The following is a 27,117-nucleotide window of genomic DNA, read 5'->3' as shown; positions in this document are numbered from 1 at the left end:
CAAGTTAATGTATAATATAAAAACACCACTTTCTAAATTGGCTTAATACTGAATTACATTATATTTTTCAACTAAATTTTTTTGTTACAAATATTTTCCAAATTCTGACATGTAGGCAATGTGCTAGGCACTTTGGGTGGACCAATTTCTCACGGAGCTTACAATACTCGTATAGCTGTAGACAAGACAAAAAATACGTGAAAAGATAAGTAACTTAAGAGATAATAAGAGTTAAATAATTATAAAATATAGGCACAGAGTAGTGCATGATTAATCGCCAAAAGAATAGTACAGACAGTAACTATAAGAAGTTCAGAGGAAGAAGATGTCACAGTGAAATGAAATGAAACTCCAGGCTTCAGGATGGAGGAGAGAGTTAATACACAAATGGAATTAAGTAACTAAGCATTTAAATTACTAGAAGAATTTATCTATTCAACGTGTGTATCAGCAGGAATGCTCTGTAAAAATACACGCAGAAATCTAAGGCACCCATACATATCTGTTGATGCTACGCAAGTAGCAGTCTTCATCCATTCTTTGAATCGATTAAGTGAATCTTTTGATTGGGCCAGTTTTGCTCTACCTTTAGACGCTGAGTCAAATCATCTGATTAAAAAGTGAGAAATTAAGTTTTTGAGCATTGTATAGACAATATAGCCAGGTGATTAAATGATCTTTTTTCAGATATTTTAAAAATTAGTGTAGATATATTTATTCTTCTTTAAGGGTATTACTTTGATAACATTAAAGGGAATCAGCCTCGGCCGAGCCTGTGGCGCACTCGGAAGAGTGCGGCGCGCAGTGCCGCTCCCACCGCGGGTTCGGATCCTATATAGGAATGGCCGGTGCGCTCACTGGCTGAGTGCCGGTCACGAAAAAGACAAAAAAAAAAAAAAAAAAAGGGAATCAGCCTCAACATAAATGAGGTAAGAATCAAAATTCTATTACTTTCTGTTCTTCCCTGAATATAGTACAAAAATAAGTATTTGTCAAGTTAATGTTGAGTTAGCCACATTGATTTTCAGAAAAATGAAGAGATTTCTTCTTGCTTGAATGACTAACTGGTGATAGCTGGTTTCCTTTACATGCATTTAGACCATGTTCCTAATCATGTTCTAACATTATTACAGGGATAAGGCTATTACTCATCACTGAGAGGCTAAAGCCTTTGCCACATGAACTTAGCTTTTGCAACCTTAGATATGCCATTGGTGGGATCAGAGCTGGTGACCTATAAGACCTGGTAAAGATGGTAGGGCTAGGCGTTGGGAGGGGAGGTGGAGCTGGGAGGGCTTGATGGCAGATGAATACGATAGCCCAAGATGAGAAGGGAGGGAAAGAGAATGTGCCCAGAGCTTCAAGGCTGATCTGCTTTCCAGTTGGCAATGATTTATGCTTGTATATTCCACAGATACACAAGTGTGTATAGAAGTTTTAATATCTATGAGGAGAAATGGTTTATTCAAGATAAAAAATCCCTAATACAGTGGGGTGGACTTTTAGAAGATTTGAGGGTAAAGGGCAAAGTAAGAAAAATGAAGTACTTTTCTGCACAGTAAATTACAAGATGAGAATATTTTTGACAGAAGTACTCTTACTTGGCTTTGTGGACTTTGGCCTTTGGTTTATAAGGAAGAGAAATCAGTTCTTTCTGAAAAAACAAAACAAAACCAAAATCAAAAAGGGAAAATTTTACTTCTTGCACTAACTGAAATGTACTCACTTGAAAAAAATCTGAGGTAAAATCATTACAGAATTTATAAAGACTAACTTCTTAAATCTGGAAACTGTGGGTCCAGAAATGTTCCAGATTAGGGGATTTGGGGTTCACACACGAGTGTGTGTTTGTATACCCATAAGTTTACAGGGAGCTATTATTATTTTTATTAGGTATGTTTCTCTTCATTTAGCATTTATTTATGATATAGGCAAGATCAATAATTGCAAAACAAATATTAGCACTGAAGTAGCCCATGTTAATATCCTACAGCTTTATAATATGTGAACAATAAATTCCACCGACAATAACACCTCATTTCTTATACCAGCAGAACTCTGGAGAGTTTTTTGGTTATTAAAAATTAATTATCTGATATCTATACTCTGGCCCCTCCAGAATATAGAAGGCTCTGGACTAAGGGGTATCTAGATTTAAGGGCTTAATGTATAAAATCTCAGAGAATTTGTCACAGTTCATCCCTCCAGATAGAATTATCCAAATGCCTCATTATTGGTCTTACCGAGATTCTTTCTTCTCTTTGTTTTTTTAAGAGTTGGATAATCTCATCTCTCCTTTTAGCCTGTTTGAAAAAAAAAAAAAAAAAGTGGGTGAATCTTTTGACTCAATAATAAAGCCTTGTGCCTTTCTTTTTGTATTGGTAGAATTAAAAAATATTTTTTCCGTGATAGATTCATATTTTATCATTTGTAACACAACCCAGTTTTTGTTCCAGAGAATGGTGCTTTACAAAATAGTTTGGTTTTGATCCTAAATGGAGGTTTTTTTTTTCCCTCATCTAATAACTAAGTTTCATTAAGACCTTACCACATGAACTATGTAAGAGTTTTATAGACATCATGCCATTTTTTAAAATATATATAACAATTCAAAAGGCTGACACTACTATTACTCCAATTTACAGGTGAGGAAACAGAAGCTTAGTAAGATTAAATAACTTACCCAAGCTATTAAGTGGCAGAATTGGATTTGATCCCAGCTCCATTTGACAACAAAGTCCAAACTATTGACCACCACACGAAATTGCCACTAAATGGTAGCAAGATATAGGGACAGCAAGCTCAAACATCAGCTGCTACCTAAGTCCATGTAAAAAGGGCTTTTCTTAGTTGCTTCCATATGGGAACAAAGCTTTATTCTCTCTTCTCCCCTTTCTCTGTCTTAGATATTGAGACATACCATTCTCAGTAAACTTTCCTAAGTATAAAAAACTAGTTTAGTGCAAGCATGAAAATTATCAACATATAGACTACAGAATCCACCTATATTCAGCTTTGGATATAGCCAGGCAGAAAACCATACCTAGAGTATTTGAGAACAAAGGAAAAACCTGAGAATCTGACAAATAAAACTTGTAGCTTCAAATGGCCAAATAAAATGAAAGAAATTCTGTCTAGATCAAGGCTAGAAGTAAGAAATATATGAGAATAAGATAGAGATTTGTCATAGCCAGGTAAAGTCATCGCTCCATCCAAATTTCTTAAACACTGTACTATTTTCCTAGAGCTGTTGTAATAAAGTATCACAGACTGGTGCTTAAAACCACAATACTTGTCTCACTGGAGGCTGAAGTCTGAAATCACGGTGTCAGCAAAGCCACGCTCCCTCTAAAACCTGTAGAGTTTTTTTTCTCTCTTCCTAGTTTCAGGGTGGTTTGATGGCAAACTGTGGCATTCCTTGGCTTGCATAACTCCAATCTGCCTTTGTTGTCACATGGCATTCTCCCTGTGTGTCTCTGTCTTCACATGGCCATCTTTTTATGAAGACTCCAGTCATATTGGATTAGGGGCCCACCCTAGTCCAGTATGACCTCATCTTAACTAATTACATCTGCAAAGACCCTGTTTCCAAATAAGGGCACATTCTGGGGTACTGAGGGTTAGGACTTCAACGTATCTTATTTGGAGGGACATATTTCAACCTGTAATAAGCACCTATGATGTAACATTGTTGTGCTAGTGGCTGAACAAAACACAATTCCTGCCTGCAAGGTGACTACAGATTTGTGGAGAAAAAGACAAGTAAATAGTTTCAAAGGTGCTACGATGGGGTTAGTATGGGGTGCAATTAAGGAACTGAAGATCAGGGATCCTTAATTCAGACTAGGTGGGGATTGGGGCCAGAGAAGATGTCCTAGAGGAGGTGATGTCCACACTTAGACCTGAAAGTGGTAGTTGCCAGATAAAAATGGAGACAGGATAGGGAAGAAAGCATTTGAGGTAGAGGAAACAGAGTGTGCAAAGCCCTAGAAGCTACTGCATTGCTAAGTATTCCCCAGTCCTTATGGATCAGCTGCAAAAGAAGCTAGAAACCTTGGGCGTGACCCACCGAGACACGAGAGGAGGAGCCAGGCTGGGCAGCTGTGATCTGCAGCTGGGCCAGGTATACTGGGTACTTGGCTTTGCGTCACCCTGTCCAAGACATGTGAGTCCTGCCTTTTATAAGCCTACAAAGTTTTAATGTTATTTATTTTGGGTCAGGATTTCTATTTTTCACTTGAATTTTAGGCATCATATATCACAGTTACTGAAAGAAAAAATAATTAAGGTACTTTCGAAAACTAAGTTTTCACAATCCTTGTCAACTTGCTATAGATTGAATAAGATAATATCTGTAGATAAAGACCTGGCATATTTTCAGTGTCGGTACTCTTTTCCAACTTTTCCATTATCCGTATACTTAATTGGAATTAATTGCTCCTGCACTGTGATTACATAGCACTTTATACTTTTATTACAGTATCGATCTTACTTTCCCTGTTTTATCTCTTACTTGCTACCACGTGTCTTTCAGAATCTTACTCATCTTTTTATTCTTCCTTAGAGCTTAGCAGTACCTTGATACTCAATGAATTTTTTTTTAATTGAATTGATTGAGTCATGCTGTATGAGTGGAAGCATTGTACTGTCTAATATGCAATTATTAGCATAAGCAAACAAACAAAACCACAAAAAACCCCACAATGTTTTAGAAAGTGAAAGAAAACAGTGGGTAAGTTTAGTTCTTAAAATCCCCTACAAACAAAATTATAAGATTATTTCCTGTGTAACTATTGGGAAGGCAAAGGCAAGTTATATTTCATAAGCTTCCAATATAAAAAGACAAATATTTGGTTACAAGAGTAAAAAATAATGGAATAAAAATATATTCATTCATTTTTTTTCCTTTGACTTTAGGCTCTTTTTGTTACAATGGATTTTAGTACCTGATCAGTTTTATACTCTAATATGATGCACTAGAAACAAAGATTTCAAATGTGATTTGATTTCTGCTTTCTGGACATGTTTCCCGAGAATGAATAACGAAACTACTGTTAACAACTGTGTCATCTGAACAAAAACATTGTGGTCTATTCTAAGAAATCTCTGCCAGAAAAGCTAAATACAATTCGGTGGTAAGAGAAAATTCTTACAATTTACATTATTAGTAAGAAAGAATAATTTACTTGTTTATAACAACAAAAGAATTCTCATTTCTAATCATAGTGTTTTGGTTGGGATCATTAATGGAATTTTATATTTATAAGACATTTTAATCATTTAATTCTTAAAATAATACGATAAGGGTATCAAAATTTATAATATTTGGATATTTACTTATACATTTTATTTATATTATTTCTATTAATATTATTCTTGGAAAAAATTAATTAAAGAATAAAAATTGATTCCAGGAAATTAGGATATGATAATATATACATTTAATATGTCATAAATGGTTAGTGAATTTTAGTGTCACATCAAGAGTTAAGTTGCTTAGTTCTCTCTTTTTGGCTTTTCAGAACCAAACAACTTGGGTGGCAACATGGATTAGTGGAATCAAGTACATTTGGGTTCGAATCCCAATTCTGCTGCATGATTAATGACAAGTACTATCTTAACTGTCCCTCCCGGTTCCTCCTTTCCCCCTCCCACTGCAATCACTAACCTATAGGTTAGAGGTTTGTGATCTTGAGTAAATCAAAGAACCACTTCTTTCTGTGAGAAAAGTTGTTGTGAAAATTCGAGATAATATAAAAATTGCTTAATGTAATGCTTGGCATATGGTGGACATCTAACAAATGCTAGTTATTATAACATCATTATTATTATGAGAGAAAATTTTTCTTTCAGTGCTTTCAAAATGTTGAAAAGAGTAGGAAAATAAAGAGAAGGATGGACTGTCACCTTCTGTTACAGGCGTGGAGGAATTATGATGATTCAACCTCTGACCTATGGGTTAGCTGGTGCATACAGTAAGAGGAAGGAAAGGTGAAACAAGGAGTGATAGCTAAGATATTGTTTGCCATTAAATATGCAGTGCAAATTCTTCTGTCCATAAATTCTCCAGTGTATTATAAACTTTCTCAATCTATCTTTGGTTATAAAAACAGCTCTTAATAAACACTAAACTTCAGAAGAAAGTAAGAAAAGTAATAAAAATCAATTATGAATAACACAGAAAACAAAAATATGATAGAGGATAATAAAGCCAATATTGGTTTTTTGAAAATATTATTAAAATAGATAATACTTTGCCATAATTGCTAAAGAAAAAAATATACAAATGATTAGAAATGAAAAGGGGTAATAACTAGAGCTATGGCAGAGATCAAAAAGATGATTAAAAACATTATGACTCCTTTAAAGCAAGAAGTTTAAAAATATAGATGAAATGGACAATTTTAGAAAAATATAATTTACCAAACTGATTCAAGAAATAAAAAGCAGGCCCACCTATCTACCCAAACAAAAAAGCAAAATAAACAGTCAAACCGATAGTGCTTATGAAGAGTAGGACCATCTTTACCATCTCAACTAATTTCATTTACCATTTAACTAATTGATTGGGTTTGCCTTGGATTTACTTGGATCTAATGGCTGTACTATTCATCACTTCTGGTAGTGCCTTAGCTTCAGTAACTCAGCATCGATACTATAGCCTTTTTCTGGGTTCGCACGAACTGTTGCAAAGGATATACATATGCAGTTGAAAACATTCCTTTCCCAGTTGATTTTTGAGAGAGTTTTCGTTCAGACTTTCCCAATCATCAAGACATTTACCTCTTAGTCTTCACATGTAGAGAGAGGCATTATGATAAATTTAATTACTTTTATTTACCTGCAAAGGGTTAATTAACTTTGCCCACACATTTTTGCTCCATAGTTGAAATTTCGAAATAAATTTTTAGTGGTAATTTTTCTTTTTGCAGGTGATAACTAGATATGATTAAGGGAAAGTATGATAAGAGTCTCATTTTAACAGTATGGGCAAGCCAATCTTTTTTTTTTTTTTTTTTTTAATTTAATTTTATTTATTTATTTATTTATTTATTTATTTATTTTCCGTTTTATTTATTTATTTATTTTTTGTTTTATTTTTTAATTTTTTATTTATTTATTTATTTTTTAAATTTTATTTTGTCGATATACATTGTGGCTGATTATTGCTCCCCATCACCAAAACCTCCCTCCCTTCTCCCTCCCCCCCTCCCCCCAACAATGTCCTTTCTGTTTGCTTGTCGTATCAACTTCAAATAATTGTGGTTGTTATATCTTCTCCCCCCACCCCGGTTTGTGTGTGTGTGTGTGTGTGTGTGTGTGTGTGTGTGTGTGTGTGTGAATTTATATATTAATTTTTAGCTCCCACCAATAAGTGAGAACATGTGGTATTTCTCTTTCTGTGCCTGACTTGTTTCACTTAATATAATTCTCTCAAGGTCCATCCATGTTGTTGCAAATGGCAGTATTTCATTCGTTTTTATAGCTGAGTAGTATTCCATTGTGTAGATGTACCACATTTTCCGTAGCCACTCATCCGATGATGGACATTTGGGCTGGTTCCAACTCTTGGCTATTGTAAAGAGTGCTGCGATAAACATTGGGGAACAGGTATACCTTCGACTTGATGATTTCCATTCCTCTGGGTATATTCCCAACAGTGGGATAGCTGGGTCGTATGGTAGATCTATCTGCAATTGTTTGAGGAATCTCCATACCATTTTCCATAGAGGCTGCACCATTTTGCAGTCCCACCAACAATGTATGAGAGTTCCTTTTTCTCCGCAGCCTCGCCAGCATTTATCGTTCATAGTCTTTTGGATTTTAGCCATCCTAACTGGGGTTAGATGGTATCTCAATGTGGTTTTGATTTGCATTGGGCAAGCCAATCTTGATTGTGTCTTTTAATCAGGATGTGGATACTTGGGTGACCATGCCTTTAGTGATCTATTCATCATCCTTTGAGATTTACCACTTTAGTCAAAGCATTTTCATTTAATACTAAAGCATATTTTGTACCTGCTGAAATTTTATTTTTCAATCATGGGTTGAAAGAAAAAAGAAAGAGGGAAAGCAGAGGAGATAAAAACAAACTTTCATTGAGTAACTACCAGGTGTCAGGCCTTGTGTGAATTTCTTATAGCTTATCTCATTTAATCTTCATAACACAGTGAGGTAGGCATTATTTTATTACCTCTTAACAAAGAGAAGGAACTCAATCACATAAAAATGAACATTTCTCAGGGTCACTTAACTAACTAGTAACTAGCAGAGCCAAAAATTCAAACTCATTTCCAGTTCTGTTTGACACTATATCCTATGCTTCTTTTGCTACAATTCTTCAAACACATACTAGAGATTTTGGAAAACACATACACACACACACACACACACACACACACACACGTAGTGACAGAATAATTTCTTCATTAGATCTTCATTTTGAAAACGAAGAAGTAATTAGCATTAATCATGGTCAAGAAGACAAATATAGTCTCTGTTCTCACAGAAAAATCTATATTCTAGTAGAAAATGTGTGCTAGGGGAATACATAGCAGGGGCAGCTAATCCAGCGTGGGGTCACCCTTGATCAAAATTAATTTTCGTATTTGATGGTGTCATGCAGCACTTTGCAAAATGTGGTTAAAGGGTAAAGAATAGTTGAATTACAGTGGTACTTATAAACTGATAAGCTTTCTAAGATCTTCGTTAATGTAAACTAAATACTCGTGATAGGATTTTTGATTATAAGTTAACTATAAAATGGGAATTACATTCCCAATTTAGAATACTATTTAAGCAGAGCCAAGGTGCTATGGTTTAACAGCGATTGAGAAGATTATCCAATTTTTATTTTCTTGAGGCTCCAGAACTTAATTTTTAATCCTACGTCAATTATTGGGAGTTACCTGTCCTGAAAGGGCACTAGGGAATTGTGGTTCTTATTCTACACAGAATCTTCACCCTCAGTAGGATCTATTTCACTTCTTGTTACAAATGCAATCTTGAGGAAGGTGAGAATTATGATTGGCTTAAGGTAAAACTACTTATCAGTAAAAATCTCACATTTGGGCTTGATTCCAAAAGGCAGTATGCACCTTTTGGCTTGTTGATTTTGATAACAAACTGCTTCAAGTATCAATTTACTCTATGAATTTACTACCATTCCCTGTGCTTATTAACTGAAATCTGCTATGCAGATTCTACAACTGCCATATAGTAAATTCTTATCTACTATAATAAAGAGATATAGAACTGTTGGACCTCAAATGATCTACTATGTATTTTAAAGATAGGCTGAATAATCAGTGAAAAGGCTTTCTCCAGTACTAATCTGATTTTAAAAGGTAGACCTAACAGCAGTAATCTATGGGATTGGATGGAAGATGAATTAGGATTACAATTAGTAATTAGAGGGAAGAAAAAAACGCTGACTTGCAGGAAAAAGATGCAGATCTGAGCGCTTTTCCATACCTCCTGGAAATTGCTTGATCCTGGCTCAGTTCCCAGCTCTGACATATATAATTTTCATTTAAAAAATAACATCCTACTAAAATGAAAAAAAAACATATCAGTCATTACATAAGAGGGAGTCAATACAATTTTTCATAAATGTAGATTTCAATAAAGTATGAATGTATAAGTGTGGGGAAGAAAGTTTCTTTGTTCTGTTACATATATTTTCTTATTTCTGTCACTTATATTTTAATGGAAAGCCAAAAATAATTGCCTGAAGATTGTGGCTTTTGTTTTAAAACATTCACACACAAAAATGATGCAGGGCAAAAGTATAAGCGATCTTTAAAAAAACTGCTTCAATATTGCTCTAAAAGGCACTTAGTTTTGAAAAAGCAATAAGTGAGATTTGAATTATGTTGAGAAAAATATGAGCATGAAATGAGCATTATATTTTTAAATTCTATAAAGTATACATATATTAGGGGTACCTAATACATGATTGAATTATATGCTATTGATGATTCAGTTGCAATAATTATCAAAGATTGTCCTTAGCAAACAAAAGACTACTAACTCTTAAAGATTTTTATCATGTTGTTATGTAGATATGGTGAATGGGACTGACCTCACCTTTCCTATACGTGTTTCCTGCCCTACCCATAAGGACTAAAGACGAAGGGGTTAGGGGATTCCCTGCGTAGATGACTATCAAACTTCATCTCTGGTCCATGCTTTTCTGAGTTTCTGGCCCATATATTCAGAGACCTATTTGACAGATCCACTTGCTTATCTCAAAGGCACCTAAAACTTGATAAGTCTAAACTGAACTTTTAACCACCTCCCCACCCCCCACCCCCCCACCAAAAAACCAAAACAACCCAATAGCTGACCTTCATTTAACGTTCCTTGTTTCAGAGAATGGCACCGCCCATCCTCTTATGCAAGTAAGAAAACTATGAGTTATCTTTGATACCTTGCAATGCCTTATCTTCCACACCCAACAAATAACCTGACTCCTAGTTGTTTTACTTCCCAAATATCTCGTGAATCCATATACTTTTCCCCCCTCCACCCGCACCATCCTAATCCAAGCTACCATCACCTCCCAACTGCATGGCTGCAATGGCCTCCCGTTTGGTTGGCCCAGCTCTGCTCTGGCCACTTTCAATCCATTTTCCATATTACAGTTGCCTGATCTTTTTCAAGCAAACTTCATGTTATCATCCCCCGGTTGAAAACACTCCAGTGGCTTCTGTTTGTTCTTACTATGGCCTAATCTTCCTCTTGCATGACCACACTGGCCGTCCAGCTTCTGAAGTGCGTTATGCCTTTTCCCAGCACAGGGTCTTGCACATGCCATTTCTGCTGCCTGAAATGCTCTCCCAATGCTCCCTCCGCTGCCTCCTTCTGGCCTAGTGAATGCCTGCTCTTCAACTCTCAGCTTAGTCAATCTTCGCAGAAATCCTCCCTGATTCCCTTGACTGGATCAATACCACCCTAGTAAATGTTCTCCTAGCATCATGTGTAATTCTTTTATAAATATTTCTTTCCCTGATAAGACTGCAAGTATAACATAAGGGCAGAGTTTGTACCTTTAAACCATGTTTTGTGTTGTTCATCATTGTGCTCCTGTGCCTGGCACAATGCCAGGCACATAGAAATGCTCAACAACAATAAATATTTTTTTTAAAGATCTGAACCCGTGGCCTTAGTGTTATCAGCACCACACTCTCCCGAGTGAGCCACGAGCTGGCCCAGAAATGCTCAACAAATATTTGCTGAATGAATCTTGCACACTTCTTCCAAATCAGATTCTCCTAACTTTTGGCTCCATGATTAATCTTACTGTTTATGTCTTTACTTGGCTCTTCTTGCTTGAGATTGACATTGCCCCTCAGCTTTGACTCTAACTTGCCTACATCTCTTTTTAAGCCTACAGAATTTTCAGGTGCTTCTGGACAACACTCTACAAAGTTCAGCTTGGCCCCATGACCCTACATTCCAGTGCAGGGCCTTCATGTCTCTGAAGTGAAACCTAGACAATGTCCAATTCAATCTCACTCATACAGACTAATGTCTATATCCACACCAACACCCATTTAATGGTCAGAAATCCCAGAGAATGCCAAGATAATACATAAAACATTGTAACCACAGTTAAGATCTTTTTATTTCTGTTTCTAGTTATTCAGTGCTCTGAAAATTTATCCTTTCTAATAAAAGTTTCAAAGTTTAGATATCCTATCCTAAATAACTTTTAAGTTTTTGTAGTAAATTACTGAATTATTGTTACAATGAAAATAAGCATGTTTTTCCTAAAAAGTTATTTAATAGAGTTCACATTAACAATAGAACCAACCAACTGTTTGTAAACTGATTTTTGAACAATATTTTTTGGCTTGGCCAAGAAAATAAAAATAACTGTAGTTAGGTCAATTTATTTGTCTCATGTATTGATGGTTTTAAACTGGTTTTCTGGGAATGGCAGGAAGAAATGACAGAAATGTTTAGCAGTATGACTGGACTCTGGTGGAAGGGTATGTGCTTCTAGGACTTTCCTTCCTTCCTTCTCTCCCTCCCTTTTAAAATTTTCTTCCTTTTTCTTTTCTTTCCTTTTTTGTTTTTTTGTTTTTTGGTCAAGCCTCTCTTTTGTACCAATGTTCCAGTATACGGACTATCGTCTTGTCTCCTGTATCTACTTCCTAGTCTCAGTTCCTTGCCTAGTATTCCAGATACTCTGGTACAGTGGTTCTGCATTATTCTCCACTACTGCCCCAATATTCCAATTGCTAGGGCAAGGATTATCTTACGTATTCTTAAGCCTTGGCACCATGCCCTTAAACTTCTATTATCTTTTTCTGGGATCACTTCCTTCGGAGAACTTAAAATGCTCTGTTAATCTACTGTGACCTTCTTCTGTGACCTGCAGCCTACAGTGTACTTCCATTCTTGCCTGTTGCTCCCCTATCCTTTTGCATAACTGACTATGTGTCTGTTTAGTACCTGTGAGTCTGTGAGGCCTCTGGGTCATGGCCAATCTTATTCTGGCCTATTTTCCTATTAAATGAGTACCTTCATACTTAGCTCAAGGAACTGGACTATCATGCAGGATGCTGATTCAGCGAAGTTCATGCATTTATTCATTCACAAGCATTTAATTGGTAGGTTAGGAAGTCACCCACTATTTGTCAGGCCCTGTGATTATAAAGTCAAAAAAGCTACAGTCCTTCTCCTTAAAGAACTTAGAACTTTGCAGGAGAAATATACCAACTACACCACAGTACTATATTTCAGGGGAATGCATATAATGACAAGGGAATGCACAAGGTCCTACGAAACAAAGAAAGGGGCATTTATATCAGACTGGGCAGTATGTGAGGGTGAGAAAAGGCTTGAATGTGACCATTGAACTGTTTTGAAATACAAGTAGGTATGAGTGAAATGGGAAGAAATGGGAGAAAGGCATTTCCAAGCAGAAGAAACTGTAGGTTCAATGTCACAGAGGTGTGAAACACCTTGGTGGGTTCTTGGAACTCAAGTGGTTCAAAATGGCTATAGTATAATTGCACTTAAAGGGGAATGGTGATAGATGAGGCTGAGGAGGTATGGCAGGAGGCAGATAGTAAAAGGCTATATATATTAAACTATGATTCAACCAGTTTTAGGAGTACAGTTGATTCTCGTTATTTGCGGTAGTTTTGTTCTAGAGAGTCATCACAAACCCTGAATTAGTGAACACTGAACCACTGCTCTTAGGTTCTTGCTAGCCTCTGGTCACAACCTTTCATCAATGGAACAATACATAACCTTGTTTTATGTGTGTTTCAGTTTAAAGACACCTTATGTAAAATATACTGTTGATTTATCAACAATGAACTCATGGCCAACAGCACTGTATCTCATGCCTGAACAAAACTTACCTAATGCATGTATTTTCTCCAGAAAGCACATCACAGTCTTCTTGCACTTAGGAACACTAGGCAGCACTTCAGCTCATGGAGGCCATTTAAAAAAGCAAAATCACCATAAACAGACAGCAAAAGGACACTTCGTTACAGTTTGAGCGCCGAAACATGCCTTGTTCCACCTCAGCTGGGAATGTGTGTTTTGGGCAACTCAAATTTTTCACCATTTTGTGCATGTCTGCAAATGACCACGAAAGTGCCACGAGTATTGATTCTGGGGTTACAAATAAATTATAGCTAGTAGGCAAATTCGCAAATATGGAATCCATGAATAGTGAAGATCTAGCATATTCCCACATGGTGGCTTAGGAACTGTAAAATCTCAAGAGCCAAGTAGACAAATGACTGTATCACCTCAGGCTCTGAGGGCATTCTTGACCACACTTCACGTGACTAAAATTCATTGTCACAGAAAATGATAAACACAGTTGGCCCTCTCTATCTGTGGGTTCTGCATCTGTGGGTTCAACCAACCTCAGATTGAAAATATTCAGAAAAAAAAGTTGTCTGTACCGAATACATACAGATTCTTTTTTCTACTCATCATTCCCCGAACAATATAGTATAACTACTATTTATATAGCATTTATATTGTATTAAGTATTATTGGCAATCTAGAGATGATTTAAAGTATACGACAGGATGTGCCATAGGTTATATGCAAATACATGTGATTTTATATCAGGGACTGAGCATCTGCAGAAGTCCTGGAACCAATCCCCCATGGATACTAAGGGATGAGTGTATAGATACATAAATCATTTAACTTTATTATCTTGCTGTAATATAATTTGCCTAAGGACTTTTTCATTTTGCCTTTGATAGAGGCAAAGGACAAAGGTAGATTATGGTTTTAATTTCAGGTGTGCCATGATTATTCTCTGAGTTACCTAATCCATAGGATAATTCTAGATTTTTAATAAATCCTATTGGATTTGCCCTACTGCTCATAAGGTGTTTACTAATTTTAACAATAAGGCTTCATGTAACTGGAACCCGATAGATAGTTGTGCATTTATTTAAAAAATACATGATCCTTTTTTGTTTCATCTTGTGTTTGTTTCATTTAATTATGTTTTATAAGCAGATAATTAATGTGAGTCCTTGCCAAATAGTACCTTAGTGTTTAAAATGTTTTTATTTTGTTCTTACAGTGAAGTGTATAGAAGATAAAGTATACAGACCTTTGGGAAAAATAGGAAGAGATGCATCTGGGGCATGCCCTATCTAACTCTGGGATTGGGTCTACGGGGCAAATGAATTCAGCTATTTGATCCCAGATCTCATTCCTCTCCCAAGTATGTTTTCATGGACTGGAGATGTTATTAAAGAAGATTTAGAGAGGAACTTCATCTGTCAATACAAAATGTTCCCCAAGATTAAATAATTTTTGAAAACAAAGTGGTACTACAGATGATGTAAAGGAATGAGACATATTTTTATAGTATTTTAATTATCATTTGCTACCAAAATATTCACTCATTACTGCAAATGCACAGTCTGTTTTTATGACTCTTCCACTTGAATGCTTTGGTGAATTAAGAACAAGAATTTGATTGATTAAATATCTTTTGTTGATGAGAGAGAAGTCCACCACTTCCTACTGATACTCCTTCTATGGAGGAAGAGGAACTTTGTAAATGTTACATTAGGGTGGGATAGCAAAACTGAAAGCCAGGTAACACCATTACCTGGGAAAATTTAGATTGGTCTAGGAAGTGAATTCCTATCATTTTGACACAAAAGAGGATTTTCTTTTATCTGAGCATCCTGGCAATGACACTGAGGACATTCCCTACATCTTTGTTTCGACTCTCTAAAGCTGACTTATGATGATTCTGACTATTTCTTTCACTACTTTGAAAGTATAGGATAACAGATGATAATGTTAAAAAGTTTTCCACTTTCATGACTCAGTGTCTAGAAATACACATTTATGAAGCTCCTAAGATACTTTTTCTTCTAAGAATTGTTTTCCTCATAGCATGACTTGCTTCTGAGGAAGTGCCATATAACAGACTTTTGAGGGAGACACACTATGGTCAGTATTGGTCGTATAGGATGTGTAACAGAACAGAGTAAAACCCCATTCCCAATAAATAGCATATGTGAGCTGTTCTGCAGATCGCATATTATCCTTGAAAAATCCTTTGGTTTATATTCACTCATGATAAAACTTTGATTCCAGATGGACATTTTCAAATATGTCATCTATATATACTTAAAATACTGCTCTAATCTCTTCTTTCTTCTCTCAGCAAATGGATTATTCATAATTCTTTTTATAAAGAGATAATCAGCTAAAGAGCTTTCTTAAAGGTGGCAAAACTAAAAAGCAAATTAGTTTTATGATTTCAAAGAATTAGCTGACTATTCACTTACAATAATGTTTTCAGACTACTTTAGAACTCCCAAAGGAAGAAAAATGGTCCACGGTAGTACTATAAGGTTTCCTTTATGGACATAGTAAGCCATTTAATGTTGACAGACACAATTGTTTTTGATTTCCTGCCACGGATATCCATCAAAGAAATAGTAGTTGTGATTAATAGCATTTTGTACACTAACCAAAAACATTTATAAATGTATACCTGGAAAATATTCCAAAATGGCGAATAACATTAAAGTTAAAAAACTGTAACAACCGAAAAATCAATATCCCTTGGAGAGAGAGGGCTATAAAGACACTTTCAGGAGAGATGGAAAATAAATTTTTAGTTTTTCATTAATTTTAAGGAGAAAGTGGAAGAATAAACCTTCAAGAGAATTTATGGAAAATGTTTTTTTCCCACTTTAAGATGAAAATTATACCTGGAATTTACTTATCAACGTATATGTTCGAAACCTGTAGAATATTCTCTTAAATAGATTATTGTAAATATCTTCTTAATTAAAAAGATACAATCTCCCCCATTTGTTTTCTACCATGAAGCGAAAAATTCTAGAATGGGGGTGGCGGCAATGCGGAGAAAGTACTACAGACTAAAACAGTAGTACACAAAACTAGATTCGGTTTCAATAATTATGGAGAGTCATGTTTCCTCCTGTCATACCAGACCCATGAGATAAAAGCAAAACTGAGAAGAGAGATGATGTGATTTGGGGAGTAGTTTTGCAAAAATGAACAGCCTAGAAAAATTCACCAGATGGATCTATGTGGAAAAGGCTAAACAGAATTGAAATATCACTGCATACAGCATTCACTCACTCATTAACTAGTTCAATTATTATTCATTTATTCAATCAACAAATATCTGTTGAGTTTTAATAAAAAGAAAGGCACTGGTTAAGCAAATAAGACATGACCTCTGTCATAGAGGGCATTTGTTGAGGGCAAACTATGGCCAGGTGCTTTATATACCTTACATCAACTCTATGAGGTGGATATTTTTATCCATTCTCCTTTTATATATGAGGAAGCTGAGCATCACAGGGGTTAAATAAGTAGCTCAAAGTCACACAAATAGTAAGGGGCAGAGTTAGGTCTCCAAACCCACCTTGTAGCCTCCAAAGTCCACTACACTATGGTACTTGTAATCTAGCAGGAAAGAGAAAAACACACAATTATCTACAATACAGATCAGAGACTGTAAAAATACTAGAAGAGAGGATCTGTGACTTGCCATGGGAACACAGAAAAGGAAGCTATTCATTTTGTTAGTCTCTAGGTAACCTCGGGGAAGGCTTCACAGAACCTGGCATTTGACCCAGGCCTTGGAAGAAAATGGGGAAGAGCATTTTAGGTGCAGACACTGCACTGCAGGTTGAAGAAACAGCTTATAGTCGCATGGGCTGGAAACAGTGTTTCTCACATTTGTGTTCATAACATAGTTTTGAATTTTAGAATATCTGGCAGCATATCTGAACAATGCTATGGGCAGCAATCATTACAATACATGAGTTTATTATGAGATTAGTTTCATGCGCTTTAGACTTAGGATATTGGGCTTTGAATCTAGGCTCTGCCACTTACCAATTGTGGGAACTTTGGAAAATCATTTAAGCCTTGTTTGATCAACTGGTGATAATTGTCATGGGCTATTTTAAGGAATATATGAGTTGATACATGTAAACTGCTTAGCTTAGTGTATAGCACATGACATGCACTCAGTAAATTGGTTGTTATGAATACTGCATCAGAATAATATCTCAGCATATCTATAAGAACATTCAGTTATTGCAAGATTCTTTTGGTGGGTTGCCCTTTTGCACCATGGCATTGTTCGAATATAACTGTACTATATGGTACTCAGTTTTCCTATACATTCAGAAGGCACAGTTTCAGAAACATTCTCTTTCTTTTCTGGTAGCTTATTGTTTTGTAAGGCCTCTTACCTTCTACTCTCAACAAATACAATCATCTTCTATACTGCATTGCAGGACCCACTTGACTTAATGTACAGTTTGGCAGATATTGTGCATGTTTAGGTATAGCAAAATATATATTAAGCCTGTTCATCACTTTGGTTGCACATATGGGAAGCGGTAAGCAGTGTGCTTTGGCCTAAGTGGTTGAGAACCAACTATACAGAGGTGGGGTGTATAAGAGGAGTGGGAGAGTAGTAGGAGAAATCAGGTTATGGTCAGATTGGAAAGAAACTTGAACTATACAGACATGAGGTGCATGGGAGAAGGGGAGAGTGGTAGTACAAGTCAGGTTATGGTCAGAGTGGAAAGAAACTTGAACATGCTGAGGGGTCTTGATCCCGTAGAAAATGGGGAACCATAAGAAAACGAAATGAAAGAAGGAGAACGGCATAATCATACTCAGATTTCAGAAAGATAACTAGTGCATCATGGAGGATTGCTTCGCATAGACTTTGACAAATTCTGTACATATTTCAAAACTCAGTGCCTTTGGGAAGGTTTCTCGATTCCTTAAGCTTGATTCTGCTGTCCTTTAATGTGTTTTCCTAGTATTATGTATATACATCTATCATAATAATACAAGGGTACTTCAAAAAGTTCATGGAAAAATAGAATTAAAAGATAATACAAATCCTTCCATGAATTTTTGTGGGTTTTTTTTTTTTTTGGCACTGGTTGGTCTGGGGATCTGAACTCTTGACCCTGGTGTTATAACACTGCGCTGTAAACAAGTGAGCTAACTGGCCTGCCCATCCATGAACTTTCTGAAGACCCTTTGTGTATCATAATTATTGACTTTAATTGGCTGTCTCCCCCACCGGATTGTAAACTCCTTGAGATCAGGAATCACATCTTATCTTTGCACCCCCAACATCTAGTACAAGGATACTTCAAAGAGTTAATGGAAAGAGTCGTTTTATCTGTTAATTCTATTTTTCCAGGAACTTTTTGAATTACCCTCGTACAGTACTTGGACACAGCAGGTCCTCAGTAAATATCTGTGGAATCATTTGAGTAATTAATAAATTAACAGAAGGATCCAAGGCAAGGAAACCAGTTCTAAGATCATTAATATAAGCCTATTAGCATTACATCCACCTGTAACTCACATCATCGTGTCTTATTGTTTGACAAAAGCTGGTAAAAACTGGTAATAATTTGTTGTTATCATTTTATTTCTAACCCCTTCCTAAAATAAAATAAAAAAATTAAATTCCAAAGAAGTTGACTTTCAATGATTTTTAATTCACTGAATATTAGGTTCCCTCCCACCCCCCATAAAGTCATGGTATATACAGTAGGTAACATCCTAAAGAGAGAAGAAAACGCTGACTAATTGTTTCTAATCACCTAATTTATTTGAAGGAATCACCAGTAGTCCACAAAGTGAATTAATGTGAACAGCAAACTCAGATGCATTGTTCTGTAATTTATGTTGAATTCCCGATAAGTCTTGCATAGTTTGCCAATATGTCCAACGATTAAGACATTAGGTCAAAACAAATCCTCTATCTTTGCTTTTATAATACAGGAACAATTACAGGAACTGAACTTATCCATCAACCAAATAGGTTTAAAAAATTTTTTAAAATTTATTTTTATTTATTTATTTTTATTTTAATTTATCAATACACAATGTAGTTGATTTTCGTGTCCCTTTTACCAATTCCTCCTTTTCTTCCCTCTGTTTTCCCCCCTCCTCCCATCAACATCATATCTATTCACTTGTCTTAACAAGTTCAAGGAATTGCCAAATGGAATTTTAAAACAAATCTCTGTATTAACTGCTGAGTTACAGGCTGTGCCTGATCTTGAAAAGCAGACAAGGGACGGTGCTAAAAGAGACGCATGCTCAGTTGATTTTTCCACCAATGTGTTTAATTCCAGCCTTTAGTCAAAATGGGTCTGGATGACAAATTCATTCCTCTGATCAATTAATTTTTTAAATTAAGATAATCAATTCTATTTGATTTTTCCTGTTCTTGCAATATTTCTGTTCTTAGAACATTGCATATGGTTTGGGGACTTATTGGATGGAAAGTCTATGAATACATCTGTATTAGTTTGTTTTTGTTGCTTATAACAAAATACTTAGAACTGGGTGATTTTAAAGAAAATGAAATTTATTGCTTACGATTTCTGAGGCTGGGAAGTCCAAAGTCCATCTGGTGGTGGTGACAGTAACCCAGGGGTCTCGCATTGCAAGATGGTGGAAGTAGAGAGAGCAGAGAGAGAGAGACAGACTCTCCTCTTCTTTTAAAGCCCTCAGAACCACGCCCTTGACCACCATTTTTAATCCATGCACTACTGCAGGGTCCTACAATCTAATCACCTCTTCAAGGCTCTACGTTTCAATTACCATAATAGGATTTCCCACCCTCTTAACAGTCACAGTGGGGGCTAAGATTCTAATACATAAAACTTGGGGGACCCAATTCAAGCTTCAGGAAGTTTTGGGGGGACATAATTCAATCCACTACACCATCCTTCTCCACTTCTCTCTGATTCTTTTGTTCCTGTACATTCTTGGGTTTTTGCAGGGACTGAAAATAGCCAGTTTAATAGAATTTCTTAATCTTCAATTAAAATTCTAATAAAGGTTTTTCCAATTTGTTCAAGCTGATACACCAGAAGTGGTCAGTATGTGGTTAAAAAAAACAAAAGAATACTCAGGATTATTTAGAAATTTAAAGAAAATCAGATGACCTCCTGAAATACTGGCCTACCTTTTGGAGAAACTTTACTTTCTCCTCAGATTCCTGAATCTTTAGGGCTTCATCAATGACTTCTGTATTCTCTAAAGGAAATAAAGTCAAATTCAAACTAAAATAATTTTATCATGATTTTACAATAACATTGATATAAAATTGGATACATAGAGTAGGAAGGTAAACACAAATGCATACCGTATCTTAAAAGTTTATAAACCAGATTTGTAACTGGAGACTGAATTAATTAGCTGTGGCTGCAGGGAACCTTTAATCTCTTTAGATGATAGGTAAACCTGAGCCCAGAAGGTAGAAAAGGTCTCTAAAAAGAACATATCTGTAGTATCAGAGATTCCAATTTCTACATTCCTTTTCAGCCTGTTATAGGAATTTAGTCATTGCCCTTTGGCTAAATAGGATGGCCCCTTAGGCAGGGTCTTAGGTATGCAATTCAGAAAGTTATGCCAAAGTGTAAACTTGTACCCTTGTACTTATTACTTATTTTTCTGAAGAACCAAAAAGTCAGGATTTTAAAAGGTATAAAACTTGATACTTACTGTTATTCTCAAAGGGAAAAGGCTGGAAATAATTTTTCTCTAAAAAATACAAAAGGGAAGTAAAGAAATCATTGGAAAAGACCACAGTGTTAAAGGCGTTTGAATTTTCTATACCTATAAAAATTGCGTAATAACAGTTTCCACGTCCTAGGCCTCACTAAGGGCTGACGGGTCAGGGAAGTTGGTTTCTAATGTTGACTCTGCCTTCAACTTTCTCTAGAGCTTTTATGTTTGAACTCAATTACGTAAATTACTATCCTTAATATCCTTTCAACCAGCATATAACACTTTCTCAGATTATTCTACACTGTCTGCCAAATAAAACAATAGTTTAAGGGTTACTTAAGATGTACTTTTAGATGTAACAAAGATACCTCTGATCCTTCTTGGGTGGAAGGATTGCTGGGAAGGTTCAGGAACCTTTAACTATTAGTGTGTACTATTCAGACCTTTGAAATGAAAGATCCTTATTTTAGAGCTAGGTTGGGCAGTTTCTCTGGAAGGGGATCGGGTGTCCTCCAGGTTGCTACTTTACTCACCAGGCAAGCTGCTCCCAGAGGGTCGCGCCACCGGCAGGCGCTGACTGCTACCTCTGCACAGCACCAGCTGAGATTCGTTGGTGGGACACATCGACGCAGACATCCAGAACTGCTTGGCTAAACTGGCATCCTGTTCCGAGGAGCCAGCAAACACCAGTAACCCTGAGGGGCAAATTTCGTGAGGCTCATTTCGGCTGCTAGCACCCCAGCAGGGTCCCGTTTCCATGGCAACTCAGGACGCTCCTCCAAGCTCCCTCTCCCCGCCCCCAGCCCCGCCCCTCCGAGAACCGCCGGGCTGGTAACCGCCACCGCCAGGAGCCTTTGGTTTCCTCCGCAGGTGCTGGGGTCCAGCGCGCGCCCGTGGGCCATCTGACGGCCACTTCTGCGGTGATGACAGGTCTCAGGACCACTCCAAGCCTCGGAGTTGAGATGGAAGAGTCAAAACATCAACTTTGAGACGTGTCCTGTCCTGCTGGAGTCAGTGAGGGAGCACTTTAGCCTCTTTTAGCTTCAGTCAGCCTTACCCTCCCCCCCGCCCCACGATATCTAAATAAACTCTAAATTCCTTAGCCCCAAGGGCCCCTTCCAGACCCGACTGCCGCGGCTCAGCACCTGCTACTTGGAAATTGTGAGGCCTGCGTTAAGAATACAGCGACTAAAACCCTAGCCTATGGGAGCTAGAGGCCTGAACTGGATTTAAATTGTAACTACATTTACTAATCATTCCCACTAAAAGTTGCCTAGAGTGCAACAGTTGTAAATGATTACTTAAAAGAAGGGACATATCTAACAAGTGGATCGAGTCCCTTCATGAAAAATAACATGAAAAATTTCGTTAATGTATTCTTATAAAAGTATTAATAGGTGTGTGTGAATAGCTTTCCCAGGAGGTTTTGTTAATCTAGGAAGAATTTAACCATTTCACCGACAGAAAACTTGTAACTAGTGTGGCAAAACTAAGATGGACATCATAAAGCCTATTTAGAAAAGGACATATTACATATGGTGACAACTACAATTTTTGTCTTTATGGCATTTTATTCTTTCAAAATATTACTAACAACATAGTCTCAGTGAAAGCTAAAAGTTGATAATCACAAATCAATATAATAACAGATCAATCAGCTAAGGAAAATTAATCCTATTTCCCAATATAGGAAATATATTTGGTTAAGAGCCTGAAGGAATATTAAGAGTATATGTATATATATACACACATACATATTACATACATTGTATATTTAGCAGTTAAAATGTTGACTTTTCTCTTGGTTGAGCAATGGATAATTGGGCAATGGATAGTATCAGAATATTCCAATATCCCTCTCCCCCAAACACGTTGATGTTGCACAAACAGCTCATTTGGATGAATCCCCAAATCTTTTTACCTGGCCGTGTGGTTAGTGATTGGTACTATTAGCAATCAGCTAACTACACTGCCTAGTAACTAGACTCACAGAAAAAACTGGTCTCAAGCTAGTGCTCCCATACGTTGTGATAGGCGGATCACTGGTTAAGTTGTAGCTGATTTAAAGTTAATGAAAACTAAGCACAATGAATCACAGCATACGGCATTAACCGTTACATGGGAGCCTTCTTCAAGCCGTTTAAATGTCTTCATATATCAAAATTAAAGCCATTAAACTCCACAGATCTCGCTTTCCTTGCAGGAGATTGTACCATCTTGCTTTTACTCCTAGACAGCGGTAACAATTCAACCGTATCTAGCTGAAGCACCCCGCCCGAGTTTCCCCGGGTCCACTCGCACTGTGACAACGTGCTGGCGGAGCAGCACAGCGCGGGAGCGACGCCGACGCGTGACATCTCGAGGCGCAGCTCTCTCCTCTCAAAGGCTGCGGGGCGGCCCGAGCCGGCGTCCTCCTCCGGCGGGGCGGCGGGTGATGCTGTGCCTTGTTTTGATGGCAGTGGAGTTAGTGATTGCCAGCGCCGCAGTACAATCAGCTAATGACACTGCCTACAAACCGAGCACCGGGCGCCCGCGGCTGCAGCTCCCGGACGCGCCGCTGCGCCGACGCGGTGTCCCCGAGCGGGCGGGCCGGGGGCGACGCCCGACAGCGGCTGGGCGCGCGGCCCAGGGCGAGCGAGGGTCCCCCGAGGACGCCTCCCGGCCCACGGGCACCCTCGCCCGGCCCCGCCGGACTCGCGGCGCACACAGCGCGGAGCACGGCCAGCGGGCGGCGCTGCCGGAGGGACCCGCATCCCGTAGGGCCGCGCCCCGGGCCTCCCCTTCCCCGCAGTATCCCGCACCTCCCGGGCCCTCCTGCTCAGGCTGCCTTCCCCTCTCCTTTCCCCTTTGCTCCCTCGGACCCGGCTCCCGCTTCCCTCACTCGCGGTCCGGCCCGCCTCAAAACTTCTCTTCAGTTCCGGCCCAAACCCCAGAGCCGGCTCTCTCAAGCCCCTGCGCCCCGCAGCTCCGAGTGGCCGAGTGGCCGAGTGACCGTGGCCGTGGCCGGCCAACCGCCCTTGGAACCCCGCTGTCCGAGGGGGCGGGGCGGGCGCGAGACGGGGCGGCTGGTGGGGGAGGGGTTGGGGGAGGGGAGGAAGCTGCGAGAAGGGGCTGGGGGCGGGCCCCGTAGGGCCTCCGGGAAGAGGCCTAGGACATGGAGGGCACAGATTCTTGAGAAGTTCCTCTTCCTGGTGTAGCGAGAGGAGCAAAGACCTCCTTCTCCTCTCCCCCAACCCCCAAGAAGCCAGCAAGCCCACCCAGTTTTCGTGCCCATTCTGCTCTGGGAAAACAGCTCCCAGGTACCTCAGATTGTAGGTAGGTTTGCGTAGCCTCTACAGGCGGGAAGACCACCACCTGCACGCTTGCGTTCTGCCGGGGGCTTGGCCTCATACTCTTAGAGGGCCATGCAGTGAGGGGAGGGCTGCATCTTCTAGTCAGATAGTGAGCCTGCCAGCTTGTTAGGTAGATCGAAGTGTCCTCTTGAGATCAAGGCCACACTTTTGTGCTCTCAAGGTCAGCCTTAGGCAAAACTGTTCCTACTTCCAACACATGTTTATTTAAATACCTGCTATATGTTCAGCACCTAAAGTCATTCATTCTACTCTCCATATGTACAGTCTAGGTGGTGACACAAAGTAAACACACATTATTTACTATTCGAGACAGTATACAATAAATTACTAAACTGGGTAGACTTTACTGACAGAAATAGAAGAGTGGGAGCATTAAGGAGAGCTGTGAGAGGTCAGAGAAGGTTCAGGGAGGAGGTGAGACTTGACTAGGCCCTTGAAGCACAGACAGATTTGGATATTCAGGGTGACAGCTGTGGAGGCCAGAGAAACAATGTCTTGTGACAGTTACATCTTCCTGTTCTCCCAATGCCACATCTGATGATGTAAATGCGTTTTTGTATATTTGGAGTTAGTTGGGCAAAGAGGACATTTACAGAGAATTTCTGGGAGATCTCTACTAATAATTCTTTCTTTGAGTTACTCCTTTCCCTCTCTCCCTTTAATGAACGAATCAGGAGAGGATAAGGAATGTTATCCTTATCCTCACTTGGTGGTATTCAGCAGGAAGTAGCATCCCTAGGATATGGTCTTCATGTACCCAGTAAAGAGCAATCATTGTTGACCCTAAAGGCTTACTTTTAAATTACTTTCCACAAAAGAAAACTTCCCAGCTGTAGACTGACTCCCTAAAACCAGCAAGTGGTCTCATAGATGCCACTAGAAACATGAATAAGGCAGGTAATCTGGATCACTCAACACAAATTCCAAGCTCACACTATTAAAACACCAGAAAACTTCCCAAGGCTGAGTTTGAGTTATAGCATTATCTTTGGATATGAAAGACAGCACTTTTTTTTTTGTCAGATGCATAGTTCTGTAAACACCAAAGTGAAGGGTTAAGAAACCAAAGTAAAGTATAAAATGTACAGTATAGAAAATGTTAATTGTAAAAAATTAACTTGAAAAGTTAAATTGTAAAAGGCAGGTCATTTACAACTAACTGTATTTTGTATTCATCTTATCTTTAGAAGAGGCATGAAGGTGTAGCACACATTGCATCAATCACTCACACTCATTTAAATATGCACACATAAATAAAACCAGGTGTGAAATGGCCTCCATCCCATTAACAATATTCAGGCCTGTAAATCTTGGTTAAGACATAGTTATAAAACAATTCTGTTCTTTTGAATTGTTAGTCATTTTTACTCAATACAATATTTAATACTTCTTCCCAATTGATGTTTTATGATTATTAGTTGCATCTTAAATATCTTACCTGAGCTCATTGCTGCCATCCAAGGCAATGGTTGCGTTAGATGCCTTGAAAATCAGATTTTAAAACTTTTCTTCAAAGATAATAAAAAACGAAGAAAACTCATATATAAAAGTCATCAAGATGCATCACCTACTGAAAGAATTTTTTTAAATGCAATTTATTTTGTATGTCGTACACTAACAAAGTAAAATAATGACAAAAAAAAAATGTGTGGCCTAGTTCTGTTTGAAAAAAAAATAATGCTTGTTAGGGTTGCTGTTGATTTGGCCTGCAGTTACTAGAGAAACTCCAACGATCTCATTCCCTTTATGGATCATGTCTAGGCATGCCTGGAGTCCAGGGAGACCCATGACTTAATCTAAGTAAGAATGCTTGCGGTGTTTTAAATGCTGAAACAGAAGATTGCATTTGTTTTAGACAGCACCAGTAAGGCACCTTTCAGGGAAATTGTTTACTGTTTTAATTTCTGGGCTTTTGATGATTAAGGAGATGGGGGAGGCACTCTAAGGAGAGGAGGTGAGGCTGGTGATTAGTAGGAAACCAAGAAGAGTATAGAAAACAAATACCTTCTGCTTTAGCTTTGGCAAATTTATATTGGCTTAATTTGCCACTCCTAGGTAAAAGACAAGAGTGATGGAAGTTGGGGATTACAAGAGATGGAGACAACGTGCTCCCTGCCTTCGACACACACAAACACACCATCCGAACATTTCTTATTGTCACTGCTTTTGAAGGATGTTGTTAGGGGAGGAAGAAGAGAGGAATCAGACTGAAGAATCAGAAGAAGAGAATAATCAAATTATTGGATTTTAGCAGCTTCTTTTTATTTTTATTTTTGGTTTTTAAAAATTATTTTAAATTTTATTTTAATTTATGAATATACAATGTAGTTGATTTCCGTGTCCCTTTATCAATTCCTCCTTTCCCCCCGCCCCCATCAACATCATATTTGTTCACTTGTCTTAACAAGCTCAAGGAATTGTTGTGATTGTTATGTCTTCTTCCCCCTCCCTCATTTATTTGTCTATTTATTTATTTTTATTAGCTCCTACAAATAAGTGAGAACATGCAGTATTTCTCTTACTCTTCCTGGCTTATTTCACTTAATATAATTGTCTCTAAGTCCATCCACGTTGTTAGCAGCTTCTTTTTAAATGTGTTTCTTAAATGCACATTTTCTCTTAGGAAATATAAAACCATGTTTTGGTTTTTATATAGATCAATAAATGTCATATTACCTTATTAACATTCATGATAGTATAC

General features: G+C 37.9%; 1 protein-coding gene across 1 annotated transcript; it reads right to left on the bottom strand.

Annotated features, from left to right (window-relative positions):
* Positions 1-1,597: 1,597 nt before the first annotated feature.
* Positions 1,598-21,822, bottom strand: HOATZ (HOATZ cilia and flagella associated protein). Its single transcript, XM_063093296.1, has 4 exons — positions 21,597-21,822; positions 20,519-20,589; positions 2,244-2,303; positions 1,598-1,654 (listed from the first exon to the last, which is right to left on the bottom strand). The coding sequence occupies exons 1-4, from the start codon at positions 21,820-21,822 to the stop codon at positions 1,598-1,600; spliced, it is 414 nt and encodes a 137-aa protein (XP_062949366.1).
* Positions 21,823-27,117: the final 5,295 nt, after the last annotated feature.

The sequence above is a fragment of the Cynocephalus volans genome, chromosome 4 (genome assembly GCF_027409185.1).
Source record: "Cynocephalus volans isolate mCynVol1 chromosome 4, mCynVol1.pri, whole genome shotgun sequence".
Taxonomy (NCBI): domain Eukaryota; kingdom Metazoa; phylum Chordata; class Mammalia; order Dermoptera; family Cynocephalidae; genus Cynocephalus; species Cynocephalus volans.
The sequence above is the reverse complement of the archived record's forward strand: the minus strand, read 5'-3'. Positions and strand labels throughout refer to the sequence as shown.

Bases quoted from the DNA above. Each gene is read 5' to 3' on its own strand.
- HOATZ (XM_063093296.1), bottom strand. From the start codon at position 21,822: ATGGAAACGGGACCCTGCTGGGGTGCTAGCAGCCGAAATGAGCCTCAC. The intron at 20,590-21,596 runs GTGAGTAAAGTA...TATTTCCTTTAG, and splicing joins CTCTGGGAGCAGCTTGCCTG to AGAATACAGAAGTCATTGAT. The intron at 2,304-20,518 runs GTAGGCCAGTAT...TTTTTCAAACAG, and splicing joins AAGTAAAGTTTCTCCAAAAG to GCTAAAAGGAGAGATGAGAT.